Source organism: Corapipo altera, unplaced genomic scaffold (assembly GCF_003945725.1).
Source record: "Corapipo altera isolate COAL_440 unplaced genomic scaffold, ASM394572v1 180, whole genome shotgun sequence".
Lineage (NCBI taxonomy): Eukaryota > Metazoa > Chordata > Aves > Passeriformes > Pipridae > Corapipo > Corapipo altera.
In genome coordinates, this window is record NW_020884915.1 from 4,668,308 (window position 1) to 4,688,898 (window position 20,591).

General features: G+C 40.4%; 1 protein-coding gene across 4 annotated transcripts in view; it reads right to left on the minus strand.

The window, feature by feature from the left end:
* The window catches only part of TACC2 (transforming acidic coiled-coil containing protein 2), a 125,789-nt gene that overhangs the window by 17,559 nt on the left and 87,639 nt on the right, over positions 1-20,591 (minus strand). Inside the window, exons 10-18 of one of the 4 annotated variants that reach the window (XM_027655213.1) lie at positions 15,260-16,580; positions 13,231-13,266; positions 11,701-11,761; positions 10,452-10,659; positions 6,573-6,634; positions 5,606-5,721; positions 4,624-4,795; positions 3,163-3,303; positions 2,200-2,280 (exon numbers count right to left, since the gene is read on the minus strand). In XM_027655213.1, the coding sequence (XP_027511014.1) occupies positions 2,200-2,280; positions 3,163-3,303; positions 4,624-4,795; positions 5,606-5,721; positions 6,573-6,634; positions 10,452-10,659; positions 11,701-11,761; positions 13,231-13,266; positions 15,260-16,580 (2,198 nt within the window). The remainder of the gene's footprint in view (positions 1-2,199; positions 2,281-3,162; positions 3,304-4,623; positions 4,796-5,605; positions 5,722-6,572; positions 6,635-10,451; positions 10,660-11,700; positions 11,762-13,230; positions 13,267-15,259; positions 16,581-20,591) is intronic. The other 3 variants (XM_027655214.1, XM_027655215.1, XM_027655216.1) reach the window with 3 other exon arrangements.

Sequence of the window (20,591 nt, forward strand, 5' to 3'; positions counted from 1 at the left end):
ATTCTGCCAGTTAGCATCCAAATTTAAGTCACTGCAGTCATCTGATGGATTCTGTTCTACTTAATGCAGGCCATCAGTCACTGCAGGTCACAAGGGATGCCGTCGTAGGCTAATTTAAAACTCCCAACCTCCCACTGGAATAGTAAAGTTACTCAAGGACAAAAGTCTTTCCCAGACTAACGTGACACTCAGGGTGTTTGTGTACAAACATTCCTGCCACTGGACCAATGTGGGGCTTTGTGAACATCAAACTGCTGCTGATTCTCTGTCAGAGAGGGGGAGGTTTGCCTATTTTTCTCTGCTTGTCTCTGCTTATCATTTTTGCTATCTTTATTACACAAATTAATGGCCTTTTCTAAAAAAAAATCACATGAAATCCATTCCATATGTCTAAGTTCTAAGGGATTCATAAACTTGTTCTGGATAAAAGACAATGCTGCGATGATGTTAAAAAGCATCTTTTAAATGCAAGACCATATGATCAAACACATTCTACCACGTTTCTGCAGCTCAGAATCTTCCCTGACTAATACACAAGTATTCACAAACACATAAACCCATTCTCTTCAGTCTAAAAGAGTACAATTTGTGAGTTTCTGAATTGTTGGTTGGTAGCAAAAATGCAGCTTTTTAACAAAAGTTTTTTGTACAACCCATGAAGAGCATCCATGTATTTATGTGTTTCACCTCGAGTGTTTCCTGGATGCAGCAAAGTGCTGGGAGGACAAGGAGGCTGAGAGAGAATAAGGAGGCAGGGAGGATCTAGAGAGGATCCCACCTCATTCTCTTCAAACACCTGCCACTCAGGGCAGCAGAGCCAGGGGACACCACCACACACAGGCTGCTACTCACACAGGGAAATGCTGATTTATTTCCCCCTTCCTTGGTTCTTTATGTTCCTTATTAGAAGTTCAGGCTGGGTTAGTCTTTCCAATGAAGACAACAGCATGTCTTTCTTCATTAAATAAAAGGTTATGGCCACATGCTTTAAAATACCCCTCACCCTGGGAGCAATGCATTTACCTCAGTAATTGTATGTGCACTACGGAAACAGCTGGTTGGTGGGTTATTTAAGGTAAGTGAAATAAATCAAATGTAATAGTTTTCTTTTCATAAAAGAACAGTTAACCTTAAAAAAAAAATCTTTGCTTTTATGAACTATCTACTGATCTTTAAAGCACCAAGAAATTCCATCCTATAACCAGCTCAAATGTAGTTATGATGCAATAAACTCCAGACAATTTAGATCTGGGAAAAATACTTTCAACTGACTTATTAATGGACAGTATAAGAAGAGGAAGGTCACTGGAGAAGGACATGTCAGAAGGAACAGCTGGAATAAAATGTCTCACTGCAGCAGGACACTGCCATCCCCTCAGCACCCCATTCTGCTGACACCACTTCTCAAGAAATCCACCAACATTTCTGGACTGACTTTTTTGTTAAAAGTACCATGAAGGGCATCATAAACCAGCTGTGCACCTGGCTAACCACCAAACTCAGTTTGGCTAACCACCAAAGCCAGCACATCAGAGGGAACTTTCCCAGCCCTTTCCAAACACAGCGAGTTCCACATGCACACCTAAAAAAGTGCAAAGCCTCACTCTGAGGCAGAACTAGCCAGGATGACCTGGAAGTAGCAGTAAAAAAAAAAAAAAAGACTTAGATCTTCATGTATAAAGACACATTGTGTTGAGAGGCCTTTTTTCCTTGGGAACTCTATACAGCCCTTCCAACCCTGCTGCAGTCCCTTTCTTTGGATGCCTGAGGGCGAGGTCAACCGAATTTCTCACTTCTAAACTTCCAAGGGTCAAAAGGTGTCTGAATTCCAGCTGAAAATACCAGCAAAAGACAAAATGTCCCTATAGTCAAAGCAGGTTTGGTATTCTTTGCCATGAAATATTTTAGGACAAATCTTGCTGCAGAGAAATGACAAACCAGAGAACTGTGACCTGGATTGCAGAACCCTGCGAAAGGAATGCGGCCCCTCCTTGCCTCCAGATGTCTGCTGTTAATGTGGGTGTGAGTGGGGCAGGTGGCAGCGTTTCTGTGGGCAGCACATGCTTTGGTGCCACACCAGGGTGTGCCCAGCTCAGCACTGCACCCAGGGAGCCTCGGCCCCCCCGTTAGAGGAGAAGCAGCACTCGGATCCTCAGTCTGTGCACACTCACACACGCAGGGCAGGCACAAACCAGGTACCTTGGAGCGGAGGGAAGACAGGGCAATCTGCCTGGCTAACTTCAGGGCTTCTATCCTCATGGCAGCAAACTCTAACTCCTCCTGTCAGGTGTTTGGTTGTGAGTAACCCACGGGAAAAAAACGGATTAAGAACAAGGTAAAAATGTTTTTAACACATTCAAAGATGGAGTGTTATATCTCAGCGTGTATTCCTGACAATTCCTGGGTGATGACCACACCCCAAATTCTTTTCATTGATAGTACAAAACTCCTGGTGTTGGTTAGTATTGAGGTAGCTGTATCGAGAAATAATTTTTATTAGGTGATCAGTATGAACATTGCTTTTGGTAAAATAAATGTTTTCTGAAGCTAAAGGTGTTTTTTCACAGACTCCTCTCCCTTGGTTTCCATTTTATGTGAATTTATGCCAGCTGCTGGTCTCAATTCAACTTTTGCTGTTTTAAAATTCCACTGAAATAGTCTAGAAAATATGTCCTGACACACAAGAACTGGCCTAAAGATCAATTTGCTTCTCCTAGAAGAAGCCATGCCAAATTCTGCATTATAGATTATTCGAAAAACAAAGCCTGATATTCACTTCAGTAGAATTAGATCCTAAATCTCAAAAAGTAAGTCTGTGCATACAAACATACCAAGGCCAGGTATGAAGACAACTCTCTATATGTCAAGTCCTGTGTTCAAGCTTAAAAAAATTTGCCTTATAAAGATTTCTGCAAAATACAGGTACAGGATAGCTGTTGATTAAATGTAAGTTTATGCACTATATGAGTTAAAATGAAAATACCTCTGTTCCTTAAGTTCTTGAAAGGCTAAAGTTACTTTGGAAAAGATTAAATACCTATTTTAATTCTTTTCCACTTCCCTTCCAAGCCTCCCCCCCCTCTTTCAGATGAGGCAAAGCATTGCTCTACCTGTGTACAGACAAACATAAAGAAAAGTGATATTGATAATTCTGCTACAAACCTGAAGTTTCTGAGCAAATACTGGGGGGTTCTTTTCTGCTAAGTCAGGATCTAGGTATTCAGGTTGATCACATATTGAGGTTTTCTTAGATATCCTATTGAGAAGAGCATCAGCAGAGACAAAGGAGTCTTCAGGAGATGTCTGAAGGGTAAGGAGGATATAGAATAAGCAACAGAGATTTTGCCCAAGTAGTTCAGGCCAAAAAAATCTTTGATTTCTCGTAATTTTATGCCCCACTGACAACCGTGTCTGAATACACAATTCACAGGTGTGACAGACAAACATCAACAACAATTATTCCTAATTTAAAAGCCAAGTAAATTTTCCCAGACTAACATGAAACAAGTGGCATCAGGACCTCTAAAGCCATGTCTCTCAAACCATGGACAGCCCACCCTCAACACTTCTGCAACAGTTTTCAAACAGTGACCACAGGTTCTGTTCATGCAATACTTTATGTTTGGTTCAGGCCACCTCTAAGGCACTCCAAAAGCTTTGAAGAGCACCAAAACTGAGGGGAACCTCAGCAAGACTCTTTCTGCAGTCTTTACAAAGCCTTTTGCTGCTTGCTGGGGATAAAGTAAAGTTATGTTCACAATTTTAACGTTACCAGGATAAATACGCAATATCGGGGTGGAAGAATTAGAATGACACAAAGAAGACCACTGGGATTTGAGTTCTCAAGACTTCCTGCAGTGAGAAAAGTATTCAAACTCTTAAAAAAGTGTTTTGTGAGATGGTAGCAAAAGCAGCATTAATATAAATTAAAATTTACTATTAAAGTGACCTGCAGCGTTTTTTGACTCCTCAGTAAATGTACTGTCATACAGTTTAGCATTTTTAGTCCTGTTGGCACTTGTGAAACAAGTCTGTCTGGAAAAGTGGAGGCCTTGAGGGAACCCTCATGAATTTGAGAACCAATGCTCTTAAGTCTGTAATGCAGCACAGGTTGCAAGCAAGGAAGGGCTCACCACTAATTCAAATACTACCCAGAGAAGACACTGAAAAAAAAGTGACTTAACTGGAAGCTGGAATGAGTTCTAATGATCAAGAAAGTGAATTTTGTATTATCAGCATCAGGAAACAACAATATCCTTAACAGTTTAAATGAAAACATGAAAGGACATCTGCCTTACTTTATACATAAAATATTGTTTCAAATATTGGGTTAAAGCACAGTGTAAAAAGGCCTGTGTGAGAGAAGAGGCACTTCAAAGTATCAACTTGGAATAAGGCACCACGAGAATGTGTTAAGGGATGGTGATAATTCAGAAAATTCCCCTGAATTCCATCCATCAACCTACCTCCCTCATTTGGGTCCTGCCACATGCTGCTACCAAGATCTTTAAGTATCAGGTTGAGTTTCACTCTACAATCAAGATCCACCTTTGCTGCCTCTTACATGTCACGAGAAATCTCTGCAGGAAAATTATTCCCAAACTCTTATCATAAACTACTTACTATTTCAAGAGCCTCTGGAGTTGTCCCCAGAGTCATAGGTTCTAGGTCCTTCTGCTTGGACTTGTCAGCTGACTGCAGGTGAGCCTCTTGGCTGGCAGCAAGGACTCGGGAAGCTGGATGTTGGATTTTCATTCCAGAGGATTGCTGGGCTTCAGGGTCTTCAAAACTTGACCTGGAAAAATATTGTGCACATGTTTTCAGGGTGGAGCACAAGGCCTTTACAATTCTGCTCCTGGTAACAGCTAAGCAAGTCCTCTTCCTCACTTCCATATGTATGTGGGTGTGTATATACATATATATATTTATATACATACATACACACATATATTGTTTCAACTCAATTTTACAAACATTATACCTCATAACACCTTGCAATATCCTTTCAGAGCAACGCACCTAAATAAAATATTAAACAAAACCAGTTCCATCAGAAATGTTACCCACATTCCTTAAATATTTCTCACTTGCCTTTTTACCCCTTTCTCATCTCTCCCAACAAACAACCTTTACTAACAAGAACGAGATGTCCTCGACAAGCAAAATTATTGGAAGTAAACACAACTCCCACATCCTGTTCCTATGAACAGGAGTCCTTGTTCAGAAAAATGTATCCAGGAAAAGCCAAGTGAAAAACTGCAATTAGGAAATTTCTAGATTAACATGAAAATGAATCTGAGGAAAAAAACTGTAAGTAGGAAGCCACTGTCCAGTGAAACAGTTGCCACTGTGACTCTATTTGGTAAGATATGAAGGAGAAATGTTATGTCCTTATTCATGTCCTTATTCCTTCCCATTGCAAAACTTCTGTTATCTTTGCCCTCTATTCTCTATCATATGTGTACACAGATGGGAATCTATTTTTAAACAAACAACTTGGCAACACAGAGGCAGAGAGAAGAAGACTGGCCTGTGTACGTGCTCTGCTGGTAACCCACTTCCCTGACATCCTTTTCCACCGCTGAGTTTGCTCCCAGTGACATACCCTGAGCACGGAGTTGTGGAATCAGACAATCTGATGGGAGGGGATTTGACTGGGCTCTCCTGCTGTGCATCAAACATTAGGTATAAAGATTGTTTCTTCGGGGTGCTATCATCCTGCTGGCAAACAGGAAAAGAGAAACTCATTAAGCAATCCAACCGTTCCCCATTAAAGCTAATTCGGGTCACTGAAACCTTAAATGACCAAATGACTTGACAGAAAACTAATAATATAGGACTGTAATGCTGATACTGAGACGATCCCTTTCAGGAGGAAACCATTAAAGAACAAAGGGCTGTTACAAAGAGCGAGCTGAACAGCTCACTCTTTGTAGTGGCTCCTCTTCTCCCACTTTGGGGTTAATCAGATTTCTTGTCCTGTCAGGCAGGAGGCATCCCCTGGCTGAGAGTGTTACTAAAATATTCATTGAAAATTCTCGTTGGTTTAAGCATCTGACATACATGCCTGATTTTTCTAACTATCCCACTGGATATGCCCTCGTGGGATCTAGTCCAGCTATCAAATCCATGGATTAAAAAGAAGCAAGGTAAAACAACTGATAATGTACAGTACTGCATTCCATACTTCACATTAATTCTGTATTCTCTCCTGATTCCCTCCAGCTTCTTTCAAGTTTTACTCTCAGTCGCTTAAAATAGTTCAATAGCTGCTGTAGACAGCTCTGTGCTCTGCACTGCTGGAAATACTGATGTGTTTTTAATCTGCAGAAAGAACTACTATGATGCCAGCCTAAGAATTAAATAATAAAATGGAACAAGTTTTACAGGGTTCAGGACAACAAAGCACACACAATTTACTCCAGTTATGCCAATTTAAAGGAACTGGTTTTTGCAAATCTGCTGCAGGCACATTATAATTAATTTAAGGGGTAGTGAGGCTGATGGCATTATCAGGATAGTACATTATGACAAGGGAATGCAAATACATCAAAATGGAAGTGAGAACGTACAGGCACAGAGGAGCCTATTTTCTCCATATATTCTATTTCATATGAGTTGCCATATTCCAATTCTGCAACAGAAACAAAAAAAGAGGTGTTAAACACATGCCATGACAAGGTTGTTGCAGAAATAAATGAGATCTCACAAGGGCCACTCCCACTCTCCTCAGTCCTTTCCTATAACATATTAAAAGCAGAATATACAGAAAGAAAGTGGAAGGTGCTCTGACATTCACTGATTTTCAACAATGAACCTATGACACTTTTCAGGCGAATTAACTTGCATGAAAAAAATTTCAGCTTTATCAGTTTGCCCCAGGGGCCAGAATACTAAGAAAGTTTCAGTGTAATTTCAAGGCACAGACAACTTTCCTCTATCATGTTGTCTCATCACAGAAAACACATTTTTCAATAATTGGTACTGCTAATGCCAATTTCCTTTAAAAAAATGTTTCAGCAGCTGTTGAGAAACAAATTAATTCCTATTTCCTAACTTTTATCACACAATTCTTAATTAAGAAAAGCTATTGTGGTATCACTTAAGAAAAACGTACCTAAAATAACCTGAATGCTCATTGTCCAGGGGTGAGACACCAGCCCAGCTTACTGGGCTGTTTTCACACTTTAGTTTCAGAGAAAAAGCCTAAGGCAGGAAGATTTACAAAGAACTTTAAATCTAGAATCTAATAAAAATGCAAATCTTAAATGCTTCTCTACTTCTAATCTGCCAATTATCCTGCAGGGAATAAGCAGCATTTCTTTCTAATACATGGTCACCCAGTAGCTGAAACAGAAGCAGACAGATCTAACACAGGAAAACAGAACATACCTTCCTGCATCCAAAGACTTTGTTCAATGACAACGTAATTTAAAAATTAAAGAGATAATTAATTTGTCCTAATGCTGTACTTTATTCCGTTTCCATGAGTTAATTCAATAAACCACTCGCATCATTTAATTTCCATTATAAATAAATTCTAAGGAATGCCACACTAGCATTTACATTATGATAAAATCACGTGCTAAAATCCTTCTAGATTTGGGCAGCTTTTGAAAAGTAGGGCTTGCATTAGGGAGATGATAACCACCATTAAAATGTTTGATATTTAAAAACAAACCAACCCTAAAGATAATATCTTGCCAGTTTTCTTAAAAAAAAAACTTTCAAAGGGTGCAATGTGAGTTTAAAATACACAAATTTGTTTTTATAATAAAAAGCACCATAGAGTACAGGGACTGTAATTCCACAAATTGTATATTTTTGTCAAACAACCACTGAAGAGGAACAGCCACAAACTCTCAGTACCTGACATGTGGGGGATATTAATAGTAAAACTTGCAAGCGAAGTGAGAGCTGTAATAGCAGGCTCCTCATGTTTAAATTCCTAGCACCTTATGTTTTCAGTGGTAGCAGGGAGCAGGCAAGATAGACAATCTCCTGGTACCAGATACCAGGAGCATCTTTTCTCACTCCCTTTTCTTCCCAGTGAAAGCAAAACCAAAACTGAACCGACGGGACTCAAACCACCACCCAGACACAGAACGGCAGCAAGCCTGAAATCCCAGGTAACAGCAGCCAGTGCTCAGAAACTGCCTTTCTGTAGGTCATTTATCCACACACAGCCCGGTGAGGTGCAGCAGGAATGTTTATGGAGCATTTACACCCCCAGAGAGCAATCCCTGAGCCAACATCCAAGCGGGCTCACGGGCGGGACACGCTCCGGCACTGTCCTCTGCTGGCACAGTTGGCAGAGATCCTCCACCTGCCTCCAGCACTGGCATCAGCTGTGCAATCCCAATCCAAACTGACTGCTGGGACAACACTTATTTACCTTCACTGCTTAAAAAAAAAAAAAAAAAAAAAAAAAAAAAGCAGGACACAGATGGAAGTAGATCAACTAGAAACAAAAGGAGTAACACGGCTCGCTAAACGCAGTTTGTTCCATCTCGTTGCTCTGAGAAGTTTCCGGTATAATTACTCTCTCTCCTTTCCTAAGTATCTCCTCTAAGGCATCATCTCCCCTCCAAAATCTTAGGCTCTGGTTATCTCTGTCCATTCAAAATTACAAATGCCCAGGATATACCACATAAAGCAAGATAATTATCTTTATAAGTACATATGAACAGACTTACTAAGCGGTGTCCTCCAACTCCTCCTACAAATAGCTGCAAGATTATATCAGAATTTTCTGCTAATAATTATTGCTCATTTCTGGTCTGTGCAACAGGAAAATGGCAGCAGTTATGAGCAGCTCATGAAAGAGATGAGAGCTGGATCCACTGGCTGACTCAGGAGTTGGGCTGTATCTGCACAAAAGCCGTGTTAGGTTACAGGGTAACACTCATACTGGTGGTCTGGGAGGGGTAAAAATATTCCCAGCGAGAAACAGCCCTCAAATTCCTCAAAAATTGCTCAACCCTGCATTAGCAAGACTGTCAAGGGGAAAAAAATTATTATTTTTCAAAGGTCTGAAAAGCAGAAGCATTGTTGATTATAATGAGTGTGTAACCTGAAACTCCGACTATACCATGCAGCACACATGAGACAAGACAATTAGCATTTAATTAGGAGATTTGCTCACTTTCTTCTACCCACTTTGAAAGCTAAAATGATTGCCTTTGAGTATCTCTCACTATTCTTTTGTTCCATTTCCTGCCATATAGTTTCCATTTCCCCAGATTTAAGAGGCTTATTTCTAAAAAGTGTTTCTTTATTTTTTTAAATACAAATAAACTGAAGATGATGCCTAAAATTTGACAACCAAGTCAAATGGATTTATCCAGACTGAAATACTTATCTGTCCAGGAGACCCAACAGATTTCCAAAAAGCCCAGGGCACACAAACACAGAAGCACATTCATATGAACCATTAAAAGCACTGTGATTATTTGTGCCTTTTGATGTCAAACACTTTGACCTAAAAGCTTAGCAATTCTTAATTAGGCAAAAACTCAGACCCAGTTCAAAATGGCATAAAGTAGCTTTAATGGTAGACTGGGACACAGACTGAAAGGTTGGGGGAAAAAATGAATTCTGATTGAGAAGAAAAAGTTTAGGCCAAGTTAAACTCAAACATTCTTCCCACCCACAAAGCTGAAAATCTGCCTTTGGAGCAGCTGTTGCAAAGCAGTATTCCCTCTGGTGACTCCAAGGAAGGCCACACACAAACTTTCTTAATTCTGTCTTTTCCACATTTCACAGACTTGGAATGACAGTTCTCTAAACAGAAACTTCCAGCTTTAGGTCACAACTGCTTATAGGAAAGTATAACAGGAAAAACATTAATAGGCTGATCCAGTAGGGAATTTTATCTGGCATATGAAAGATAACTATCTTGCACAGGGGATATCCTGGGCATTTTAATGCATAAATATACCTGGATCCCAGGAAGCTGGAGGACAGGCGGCATGTTAAGGGTCTGAACGCAATATACAAAATTTGAGCAGAATTTTAACCTGGGACCTTCTCCCATTCAGGTTAGAGGAACAGACTCGGGCAGAATCAGTAGTTCAGTGACTCTGGATCCAAGAGCACTCCCTGAGAGCAGTCTCAGACCCCAGTCTCCTGTTCAGAGAACAGGTCACACTCACAGAAAAACAGAGCACATCTACAATTAATAACAGAGAGGAAGCAAAAGCCTTTCTCTGAAGGTCCCTTTCATTTTCCTTTAAGCAGCTCCTTTTCTCTTTCTTGAAAATTGAAGGTCAGACTATTGGGGTCCTCAATTCAGCTCCCCATAACTGCCACATCTCCCAAAATGGTCCAGAGAGCATCAGGGTTCCTAAACAATAGTTTGCAATTCAGCAAAGCACATCCTCAAACAAACAAACCCCTCTCTCAATAAATATCACACTGGCTCTGAGCAGACAGCCCTTTGGAACACGTACCCTCTGTGGGAGAGCTGAACTTGGTCTCATTGACAAAGGTGGACAGGTCAGAGGGCTGGGGGTAATCCTGCTTATCCGTGTTCAGGTCCACAGTCATGCAGGTCCACTTCTGACCCGTCACTGAAGACGCCAGCTTCTCCTCATCTGTCGCGTGAATCACCGTGGAGATGACAGGAGGAGTTTCTGGAGTTGGCAGTGGAGTGGGATCCTGCAGAAAACCAGTGCCAATTAATTCTCTAATCTTTCATTAGCACATTGAACAGCTAAATCTCTGGATTCCTCTGCACCACCAGAGCCATCTTTGTAATTCCGTAATCTTTGCTGCAGTTTTGTATAAAATACCTCATGAAAAATACTAAGTCTACCAGCAGCAAGTTTTCCCAGTACAACTAAACTCTTTGATGATAAACACTTGCATTGCAAAGCTGCTCTGATAACAGGGAAGAAAGAAAATCCAGAGCTCTTTAAATCTGTTAGGCACTTGACTTGAGTGGCACACATCACCCTTGACTGAAGTCTCTGACTTTTCAGGCTTCCCCCATAGGAGCAAACCTTCGTAGGTCTGCGGGGTTCATGAACCCTTTCCCCTTTCTTCACTTCTACACTGTCAAGCAGCACAAATGAAAGGGCAGGATGGATAACAGGAAGAGGAACAGCAGCGTGGAAGGAGCTGTGCCACAACAAAGCAGTCAGGCCTTTGTAGGCAGAACAGCTTTTGTTAACTTCTCTTCCAAGGAAACCACCTGCCAGCAGTTTACAACATGGAATCAAACCATCCCAAGCACGTGTTTCTGGTAGATCAGCCCACTTGGTTTATTTCTATTTCCCCTCCAGCCCACCAATTTGATGCATTTAGTTTCTTGCTTTCTAATCTAAAAATTCCAGGGTGGATAGTGATGCCTAGTTTTTCAGACAACTGACTGAAGATATTTATTCATATTCTTGCTCCATCATAACATAAGACTTTCTGAAGTACTCTGACTGGAATTCCCAGAGTAAATGATGTATGTTGTATACAGATTTCTAGAGACCAAAAGGTTAATACCTTGTGGTTATAGCCCAGTGTGCTATACTTGGGACCCAACATGCATATATTCTCTACAAAAATCTCTTCTATTATTAAATGTACAATTCTACTACAAAAATCTATTATTAAATGTACAATTCTTCAACTAAATAAATCAAATTTCCCTGGTCTCGCCCCATCAAGAACACAAATTACACGCACCAAAATAAGGCAGCACTTTACCTGAGAAGGAGGATCTGATAGTGGGGATCTTTTTGGTGATTTTTTCACCCTAAATGTATCACTGAAAATGAAGTTAACACAGTTAATATGGTAATACCAGCAAGAATCAGGTAATTTCATACTTAGCAAGAGACAGCCACAGACAGTGCAACCTCTGTAAGCCCTTCTGCATTAAAATCCCATCCTTTAGGCAGCAGCACCACAGAGAAACATGCCATGGGTACAGATTCTTGTCATGCACTTGGAACAGGCCTCAATTCCCCAAAAGCTGAGAACAGCAGGATTGCCATATTTTTCATGCTAACTACTGACACTTTTACAGAACAGGGTTACTGCTTAGCTGCAATTCAAATCCCTGCTCCATCACAGGCACCCTCAGTGGCCTCAAGGAAATTATTTGGCTTCTGTCTCCCAAGGGAAAATTAGGTCTAACCCACATCTTTACCTGAGAATTAAAGCTGTGATAAATTTGTGCAGTAAGTTCCAATGACCTCAAAAATCATTAAGAAAGAAACTGTTATGCTTTGGATGAACCACACAAAGCCATCTGAGGCAGATGCTGTTCCCAAGATGCCAGAACAAAGCTCTGTCATTACCAATGGGCACAACAGACCCTTTTTAAAACAAATCCAACAAGAAATATGGCAATTCTGCTTCCAGTTCCCCTGACAGCTCACAGTGCAGACTGGGAGCATGGACACTGTAACCCTTCAAAATCCCACAGGTTTCAATCAGGCAAAAGGAAAGAAGAACATACATTATGTCATTAGGGTGCATATTTACGGATGTTGCCTTTGTGTTTATTCACAATTGGTTCCAAAATATTTTCTAACTAGGAATAAACCAATTACCTATCTCTTCTCTTGATGTATATTGCCAGAGTTACCAAGAAACATTTATGTTACTAACTAGAAGAGGGAGAAAAACACCACAGCAAGCTCACTGATAAAGACTTTATGTTTGAACTGAGATGCAGTGGCAAAAATTACTGCCCACCAGCTCATCCCTGATCGATGCTGGCCAGATCGACACCAGAAATTATAATGGTGGGTTTCAATCAGTAAAGGGTAAATCAATGCCACATCTAGAGGGGAAAATAAATTGGACAGCTGAATATTGGTGTGTTCGATGCCACTAATTATCCAGATATGATCCTCGAAGTAATTAGGACAACTTCTTCCTTTAAGAAGGAGAAGCAGTTTATGCAGTATTTACAAAGGACTGACTGTACAACGTTGTTCAATGTTACAAATAAAATTTTCATATTTTAGCTCAAGGATACAAACTCTCTGTATTTTTAAATTAGGATCTTTGATAGGCAAACACACAGTTAGGTAAAAGATTCCTTAAACTCATTCCCAGCCAGGCATCTCACTTAAAATAGCTTTCACATGTACCAGGGAAGTGAAATTGTTAACATAAAAGCTTCATGCTGAATAATAACTGATCATGCTGCAAAATAAATAAGTAAAATTAAAAAGCCCATAAATCAAAAGAGGAAATTTGAAATGTTAGCTTAGAATTACTTACAACAGAGAACATACAGACATCACATCTTCTACCATCCTAAGACAAATAAGACAAAGAAAAGAGAGACAGACAGAAGGAACTGACAAAAAAGATTAACCTACAAATACTCTGTTAATGTTAATGTGTTAAGGCAATCTGATCATGCATACTTTCTACCTGTATAATCTTAACCCTTAGTTTTTATTGTGAAATACATCAGGAGGAAAAAAATACTCATCAAGTCCTTCAATGTTTTCAAGTTCAATGTTTTACTTTTGACACACTTTCACCTTACAAAACACATTTTTCAAAGCTGACACCTTCAAGTTCCTCTCAACACACTAACCCTGCCTTCCCTGAAGGAGGCCACCTGCTTGCTCTTCAAAACATGGTGTTTGTTATTATAGGAGATGTAAAACTGCTCTTGAATGGCAGCTAAGCTTAAGGAAAGAGCTATTCCAGTTTTTTTTTTTTCATGTTTGCTGATGTGTTACAACAGTACAGAGAAAGCTACTTGACCATTTCAAATCATGTACCATTTTGCTCCTAAATTAACATTGGAATTCATTCTAATATTCAAAGCAGATGGGTGAACTCAAGAGGCCCACACCTGGGGTCTGTCAACCCCAGCTACTGAAAGACACAAGGAGACTGTCTGGCTGCAAATATCAATCTTCAGGATCTGTTGATATCATAATTCCCCTCTTTCCCTCTGCATTTCCCCAGTACAAATAGTTTTTCTTTTGCTGTCAGACTTTTAAGTCTTCTTGATTTGGACCAAATCAGTTTTGACTGCAGCCTTGGAAAACGTGTTATCTTAGCATGGATCTTAATTCCCACCTAAATTACCACTAAATTTCAGGTAAACCTCAAAAAGAAGCAACGTTAGAAAAAACTGGCTCCTCCCTCAAAAAACCCAACTCAGCTATACAGTGGCCTAAACCACCCATAACTCATAAATGCCTCTAAAGAGAAAAAAATTACACAAGCTTCTTCAAATCCAGCAAGGGACGTGAGTTAGAAGCCTAGAAGGTAGGAGGCTGCTCAGAAAAAACTGAATAATCTCCATCTCACTCTGTACAGGAGGTCATGTTTTGTACTGTTTTACATTTAACCATGCTGTATGTCCTAATAGGCAGGCTTTTAAAATTTTACTCCCACTTTTGTTAGCTAGCTGAAACACTTAAACCATAAAGGAACATGGACTGAGATACTTTCTTATAGATACACACAGGAGATCGATTTCAGATAAATTGGGATATAAACTTGGTAATTACCAAATGGGAATAACCATACCTGAACAGATAAAGCAACAAGTACACAGGCAAGTGAATCAATGCCACCAGCCACTGAGGTTTTTAACCAAATATCTAAACAGAGCAAGATGGAAAATGTATCCTGGGATTTGTCAACTCTGTCTAAAAGCTGGATATTTCTCTAATGTGTAGCAGTTTTGGATATTTAAACCCTTCTACATCACTTTAAGCTCTTTCATTAAAAGGAAAATTTTTTAGTCTTTTGTGTAAAAAAAAATATATTTCAATAATACATTCTTTTGTTTCAGGTTCTTTTCTTTTAAATACTGTAAGTCACTGGATAAAACCATCTCCCTGCTGTTTGCAATATGAGACTTGTCACTGTCATGTTATTTCACATCCCACTCTCAAAAACAATTACTCATAAAATACTCTTTACTAGTGTGAAACTTTGATCATTTTAAACAGCATCAAATTCCCAAGATGAGGTCACAGAAAATTTGGCACAGAACTGATAAAATCACAGCCTAATCAGGTTCAAAACCACACTGAGCCTGAAGACTTCAAAAATTCGGTTGCCTAATCTGGTGTGGCAGCCCTGGATTCTCCCCTTTTGGTTTGGAAACATCAAACTATTGACAAAACAGGTTGAGGGAGAGCAGGTACAGAGCCCCAGCGTGGGTCCAGCTGTGGCTACCAACACTCAGCTATTCAAATATAAACCATGTGCAACCATGCTAAGGGGTAGGAGTGTGCTGCCTCTACTCTAGAAACATCTCTGCCCTTTAACTTACGTTTTCAGTGGCGTCTTCTTCTTTTTTGCAGGTTTGTTCAGGTTGTCTCCTTCTGTTCCGTTCGTTTCGTTGGCACTGGCTGGTATCTCAAAGGAAGCTGGAGATTTGGAGGGCGAGCTGGCTATCTTAGAAGAAGACTTGAAAGGGTCAATGGAGTCCTCACACACGTCTGGCTCAAAACTGTACGTCTGCTGAGGCAGTTTGGGCGATTCTTGCATTTTTGTACTAGATGAGAAGGGGTTAAAATTGGGATCATCCCACTTGTCAATGTCAAAAGTGTAAGAGCCTTTTGTGATGGGGATTTCATTTGGATCAGTGGGGGACTTGGTGGGAGTGGTCGGAGCATTGTCAAGCTTTTCCACGGGTTTTTTAGTCTTTGGCCTCCGTAGTGGCATTTTAGCACCTGGCTTTTTACCTGCCTTTTTGGGAGGGGGAGTGCTCTCCTGCTGGTCTTCACTCACCCCCTTTTCTTCAGAATAGTCAAACTCCAGCCTCACTGCAACGCCTTTGACCGGAGGGTCCTCCTGTCCCCCGGTGTCCGGCGGAGTCACCTCCCCAGCCACCGGTGCCGTCGTCAGAGGTAGTGTTTTCTTGCTGGCAGGAGGGGAGTTCTGCACTTTGCTGCCTCCGCTGCTAAATGCACTAATCCCTTCAAAACGGTCTGGATCCAAAGAGTCAGATCCTTCAGGCACAGGCGGGGCCTCCTCTCTCTCAGCAGAGATTTTGGAAGGTTCAGTACATTCGGGCTTCACTGAGTCAGCCTTGCCTTCAGATGCTCCTTTATCCTCACCTGGGGCACAAGGTGCTTGGCCAAGGTCAGAAGGTTCTTGTGGTGTTTCCTTCACCAGTGGAGCATCCAGAGGTTTTTTGGCTGACTGCTTCTTTTTTAAGGAAGCTGGTCTGGGTTTTTTTGTTCTCTTAAGGGTGCTGGAAGCGCTGCTTGAACCAGTACCGTACACATCTGCTGACGGTGCTAATGTCTCGCTGTTGCCAAGGTAAGATGCTCCATCAAAATCGCTGGCTTGCAAGCTGAGAGATCGAGACAACGTGGATTTGGAAACTGGGACTGAATCAGTGGATTTTCTTCGAACATTTGCTTTGGGGTCACGGCTCTTGGGTTCTGCAGAGCTTGGTCCTAAGGCATGGAGAGAATCAACCAACTCAATGTTATCAAAGTCCAAGTTGTAAGTCCCACTGCTGGCTATGGGCTTGTCCTCGTCGAAGACAGTGGAAAAAGAATGGCAAGGGGGACGGAAAGGGCTTTCTTGGACTGGTTCACTGTGTGACACATCGGTTACGGGTTCAGCTTCTGAACATAATCCTGGGGGAACAAGCAGAAAACTCCATGAACTTTAAACATACTTTTAAAACTGGGGCTTAGCAAAGTTTTGCTATAATCTAATATAGTAAATGTCCAACATTAGTTTAGATTACTAAAAGAAAAAGTCATTAAAAACAAACAAAGGGACTAAGCAGCGATTAGAGGACATACAAACCAAAGTGACATTTTCAATAAATGAACTAGACTGAGGGAAAAAATACAACTGTTCTGCCCAGAAAAGGATTCAAGGCAAGGATTCAAAGACAAAATATGTATTTTACAATAGCCCCTAAAGCATCTCTTCTAAACTCTCATTTAAAGAGATGGATATTACTATAACATGCTATATATTCCAAACACCTGGAAAACTGCACATCAAGCACATTCATCCCATCTTCTACTATTATAAAGAGTTCACACCATTGTGTCAGAGCTCTTATGCAGTAAATTTGCTGTAAATTGACTGGTGCTTCAGTAATTACATGCTGACCTTAAGTTTGGTTTCCCATATGCTATTTTTACTGATTTTCCCAGAGGAAACTGGCTTCCTCTCCACAACCCATCAATGCTGCTCCTCTATTTGCCCCAAGCAGTCAAGACACTCTATTCTGACCTCATACTTACAAGTTTATAATGAGAGATGAATCACTGAGAACTTAATATGAAATAAATTATGGTAAAGATAAAAAAACCCAGTCAATTAGAGGACTCTACAAATATTTTCAGTTGAAAAATCTTTTAAAAAGATCACTAGATGCTTCCTAGAGATTATTTAAAACAGATTTTTCCAAGTGTAGCTCTAACTTGTTGACGAGAAGAAAATTTTGCAGAAGGATTTATATGCTAGAAGTGTTCATCCAAACAGCTTTTCATTGTAATTAAAGATCTTATTGAATGGATTCCTAAAATGATTTATAGAAGTCTCTTCACTTGGGATACAACAACCCTACTGGCGAAGCAGAAAAAGGTAAGAGTGCGTATCAAAAAAACAGAAAATATATAGGTAAGAAAGGATTAAGATGATGGTCCTTCCTGCCTTCCAGCTCATTAGGTTTATTATTCAAATGATTTACAAATCCTGAATATGGTTTGCCCCTGCTGTCATTGTACTGGCACTGATGTGAATGTGACATGGTCACCTCTGTCCACGTGTCCATGTCCCAGACCTGGGGCATCTCCGTGTAGCTCACAGTTCAAGCTGGGCTAAACCAGCTGCTCAGAGCTCTCACTGAGGACCAAAATGTCCTCGTGTTTCCCACTGAAGCAACACAGCATTCTTCATGTTGTCTTTTATTTTTTTTTAATTATGCAATGATAAAGGAAAATAGTCCAACAAAAATGAATGCTTTGCTCGGCCTTAAATGATTTCAAAGACATTTCTACACTTCTTTTTCATTCCAATCCTGATATGTTTTGCAAAATAACTCCCATTTTGCCCAGCCACATTCATTAACACTGTTCATAAAAGCAATCAATTATTACTTTTAGTGAGAAGCTATGACTGGATGAAGAACAGAAAAATAAAATTTCCTTTGTTTCAGAAGGTAATTTCAGAAGAAATTGTATGTCTGCACAGAGACTGCAAGAATTATTATTTATGGGTGTAAAGGACAGAAAGGATTTAAGGGAATTGGACACATTTCCCAAAGCAGTTCCTTAAAGTGGTACCATGTATTTCCAGAGACTGTCAAAGGAATGACAGCTACTCAGTTTCTCTGTTAGACCGTGCAAGTTCACTAAGAGACATCAATTAAATCAGTATTTTAATGTGTTTTTCTGCTAAATGAACATTAATAATGTGGCAGTACTTCAGGACAGTTTATTTTTCTCCTTAGTCCCCACTGGGTTGGGCTTAGTTTCAGCCTGGCTGAGGCATCATTAATTAGGCTTCGTTTGCCAGCAGAGCTGGTGCTCACTTGACAGACACATCACTTTCTGACACTGATGGGACTCCTGTTAAGGGCACTCAAAGAGTGCCATAAACCTCCAGTATTAGCCTAATCTGTCCATTTTACCCTGAAAGAAGAATGGAAGACACTTTAGGGGAATGCATCACAATAAACACTGACACTGCTCTGGGATGTCGGTGGAGTACAAATGTAGGTCAGCATGAAATAAAAGCAGGATCTGAATAAGAAATCATGGGCAGTTATGCACTGTTTTCATTCCAGCCTACGTCAAAGCCCTCAACGGGAACGAGGCCCCTGTTCAAAGCAGTACAAACACGCATTAAAACAAAATAAAATAAAATAAACCACTGCCCCGCAGGACTTGGACTGTAAATAAGAGGCTGAGGTTTGGGAAGCATCACGCAAAGGGAGCGTACGAGGCTTTGCAGCTACTCCAAGCATTCGAATTTGGTGTGCTCCACATAGTGCAGGGCTTTTATCTTCTTTAATTGCTTATTTCACACCTTCCTCCTAATCAAATCCTTTACTTATAAAGTATGGATTTCTGCAGAGGGTTGTTTGACTCACCACTGCAGTATTTTTATTGTTTCTTTATGAAACAAGACGTGAAACTGTCTCAGAAAACATGGCTTTTGGCAGAAGTGAAATGCTGCTGTCAGACTATCCTGGCACTGCTGGCTCAGTCCTGAATTGCTGGAGGATAAGACACAAACAGTCCTCACAGCCTTATTACCACAGAAAACATGAAGGCTGCTCCTTCCTGACATTAACAGCCCGTTCAGAGCAGTGACATTTGTCCTTTTCCAACACAAAACTTAGCAAATCAGTGTTACTACAGTATTTCATTAAAATGCAATTTCGTTGCAAAGGAACAAACAACCACACAAGCTATGGAAATTAAGGCAGGACTTGCCCTAGAGAGAGGCCAGCACAAGTTTTTCAATCAGGTTTATTGCCATAAAAAAGAAGGCAAGCTCCCCAAATCCCTCCCATTTCATTCGTTAAAACAGAAGGTCCAAATTCTGCTCCTTCCACAGAGAAATTTCCCTGATTTCAGAAAAATTTTGACCCGATCAACCATGAAAAACAACCACCAAAAACCCCAGATGTTTTGTATCCAGGTGACTAGATCTAAACATGAGAGCTACATGGCATGTTTAATGCTTGGCATTTTCACCTGGCACCAGTTACGGTACAACTAAAAGTTGCCAGAAAGTCAAAAAATATTTATCCTGAGTTGGAAGGGACCCACAAAGATCATCAAAGTGCAACTCCTGGCCCTGCACAGGACAGCTCCAAGAATCTCTCAACGTGCCTGAGAGTGTTAATAATAAGATATTTTAAGACTGTGTGCACTAGTAAATAGAACGGATTTTCTTTTTTAGTAAAAAAAAAAACAGAAAAATAATGTTTCTAGTCAACTACAGACATCTTATTTTGGACATTGCAAAATACCAAAAATTTTGATGGCACTGCAAATGCTTGTAAAGCTTTCATGTCCCACAAGAACTGTGAGGCAGACACATACCTCAGTTAACTCAGCCTTCTTTAAACAGGGACCCACAAATGATCTGAACAGCAGCAAATCCCATGCACGTGCCTTGAACTGTTCACTGATGAGGATATCAAACTTTCATTAAACTGCTTTATACTGAATATGAAAGGATAGGAGGCATCCGAAGATTAGATCAGGTTGGGCATCAGGATTTGCAGCTCTTTACAGCCCCAGGAAAGAAATGCAGAAACTCAGTGGCAGTAGTTGCTTAAGGAGCTACAGAAGTATCCAGGGAAAGGGGCTTCTTTGCTGAAGTATCTCTAAAACCCCAATAAACTGAAAATAGGCCTTAACACTGCTAAGCTGCAAACAAAATGAAGCACTATTTCGAAAGACTAAGAAACAAAATTTAGCTGGATCTAAAAAAGTAAATACAGAAGAAATGAAATTCTAGTTCTGTTTTCTGGAGAAAAGCAAGCAAAGGTGAACCCCTGGAAAATGCATTCATTGTGCACCCACATATTCTGGTATGGAGAAATAACTCAGGAGAAAAGTACACTTTGCCAAAAGTATACAGGAATTGTAATTACCTAACACCAGAAAATC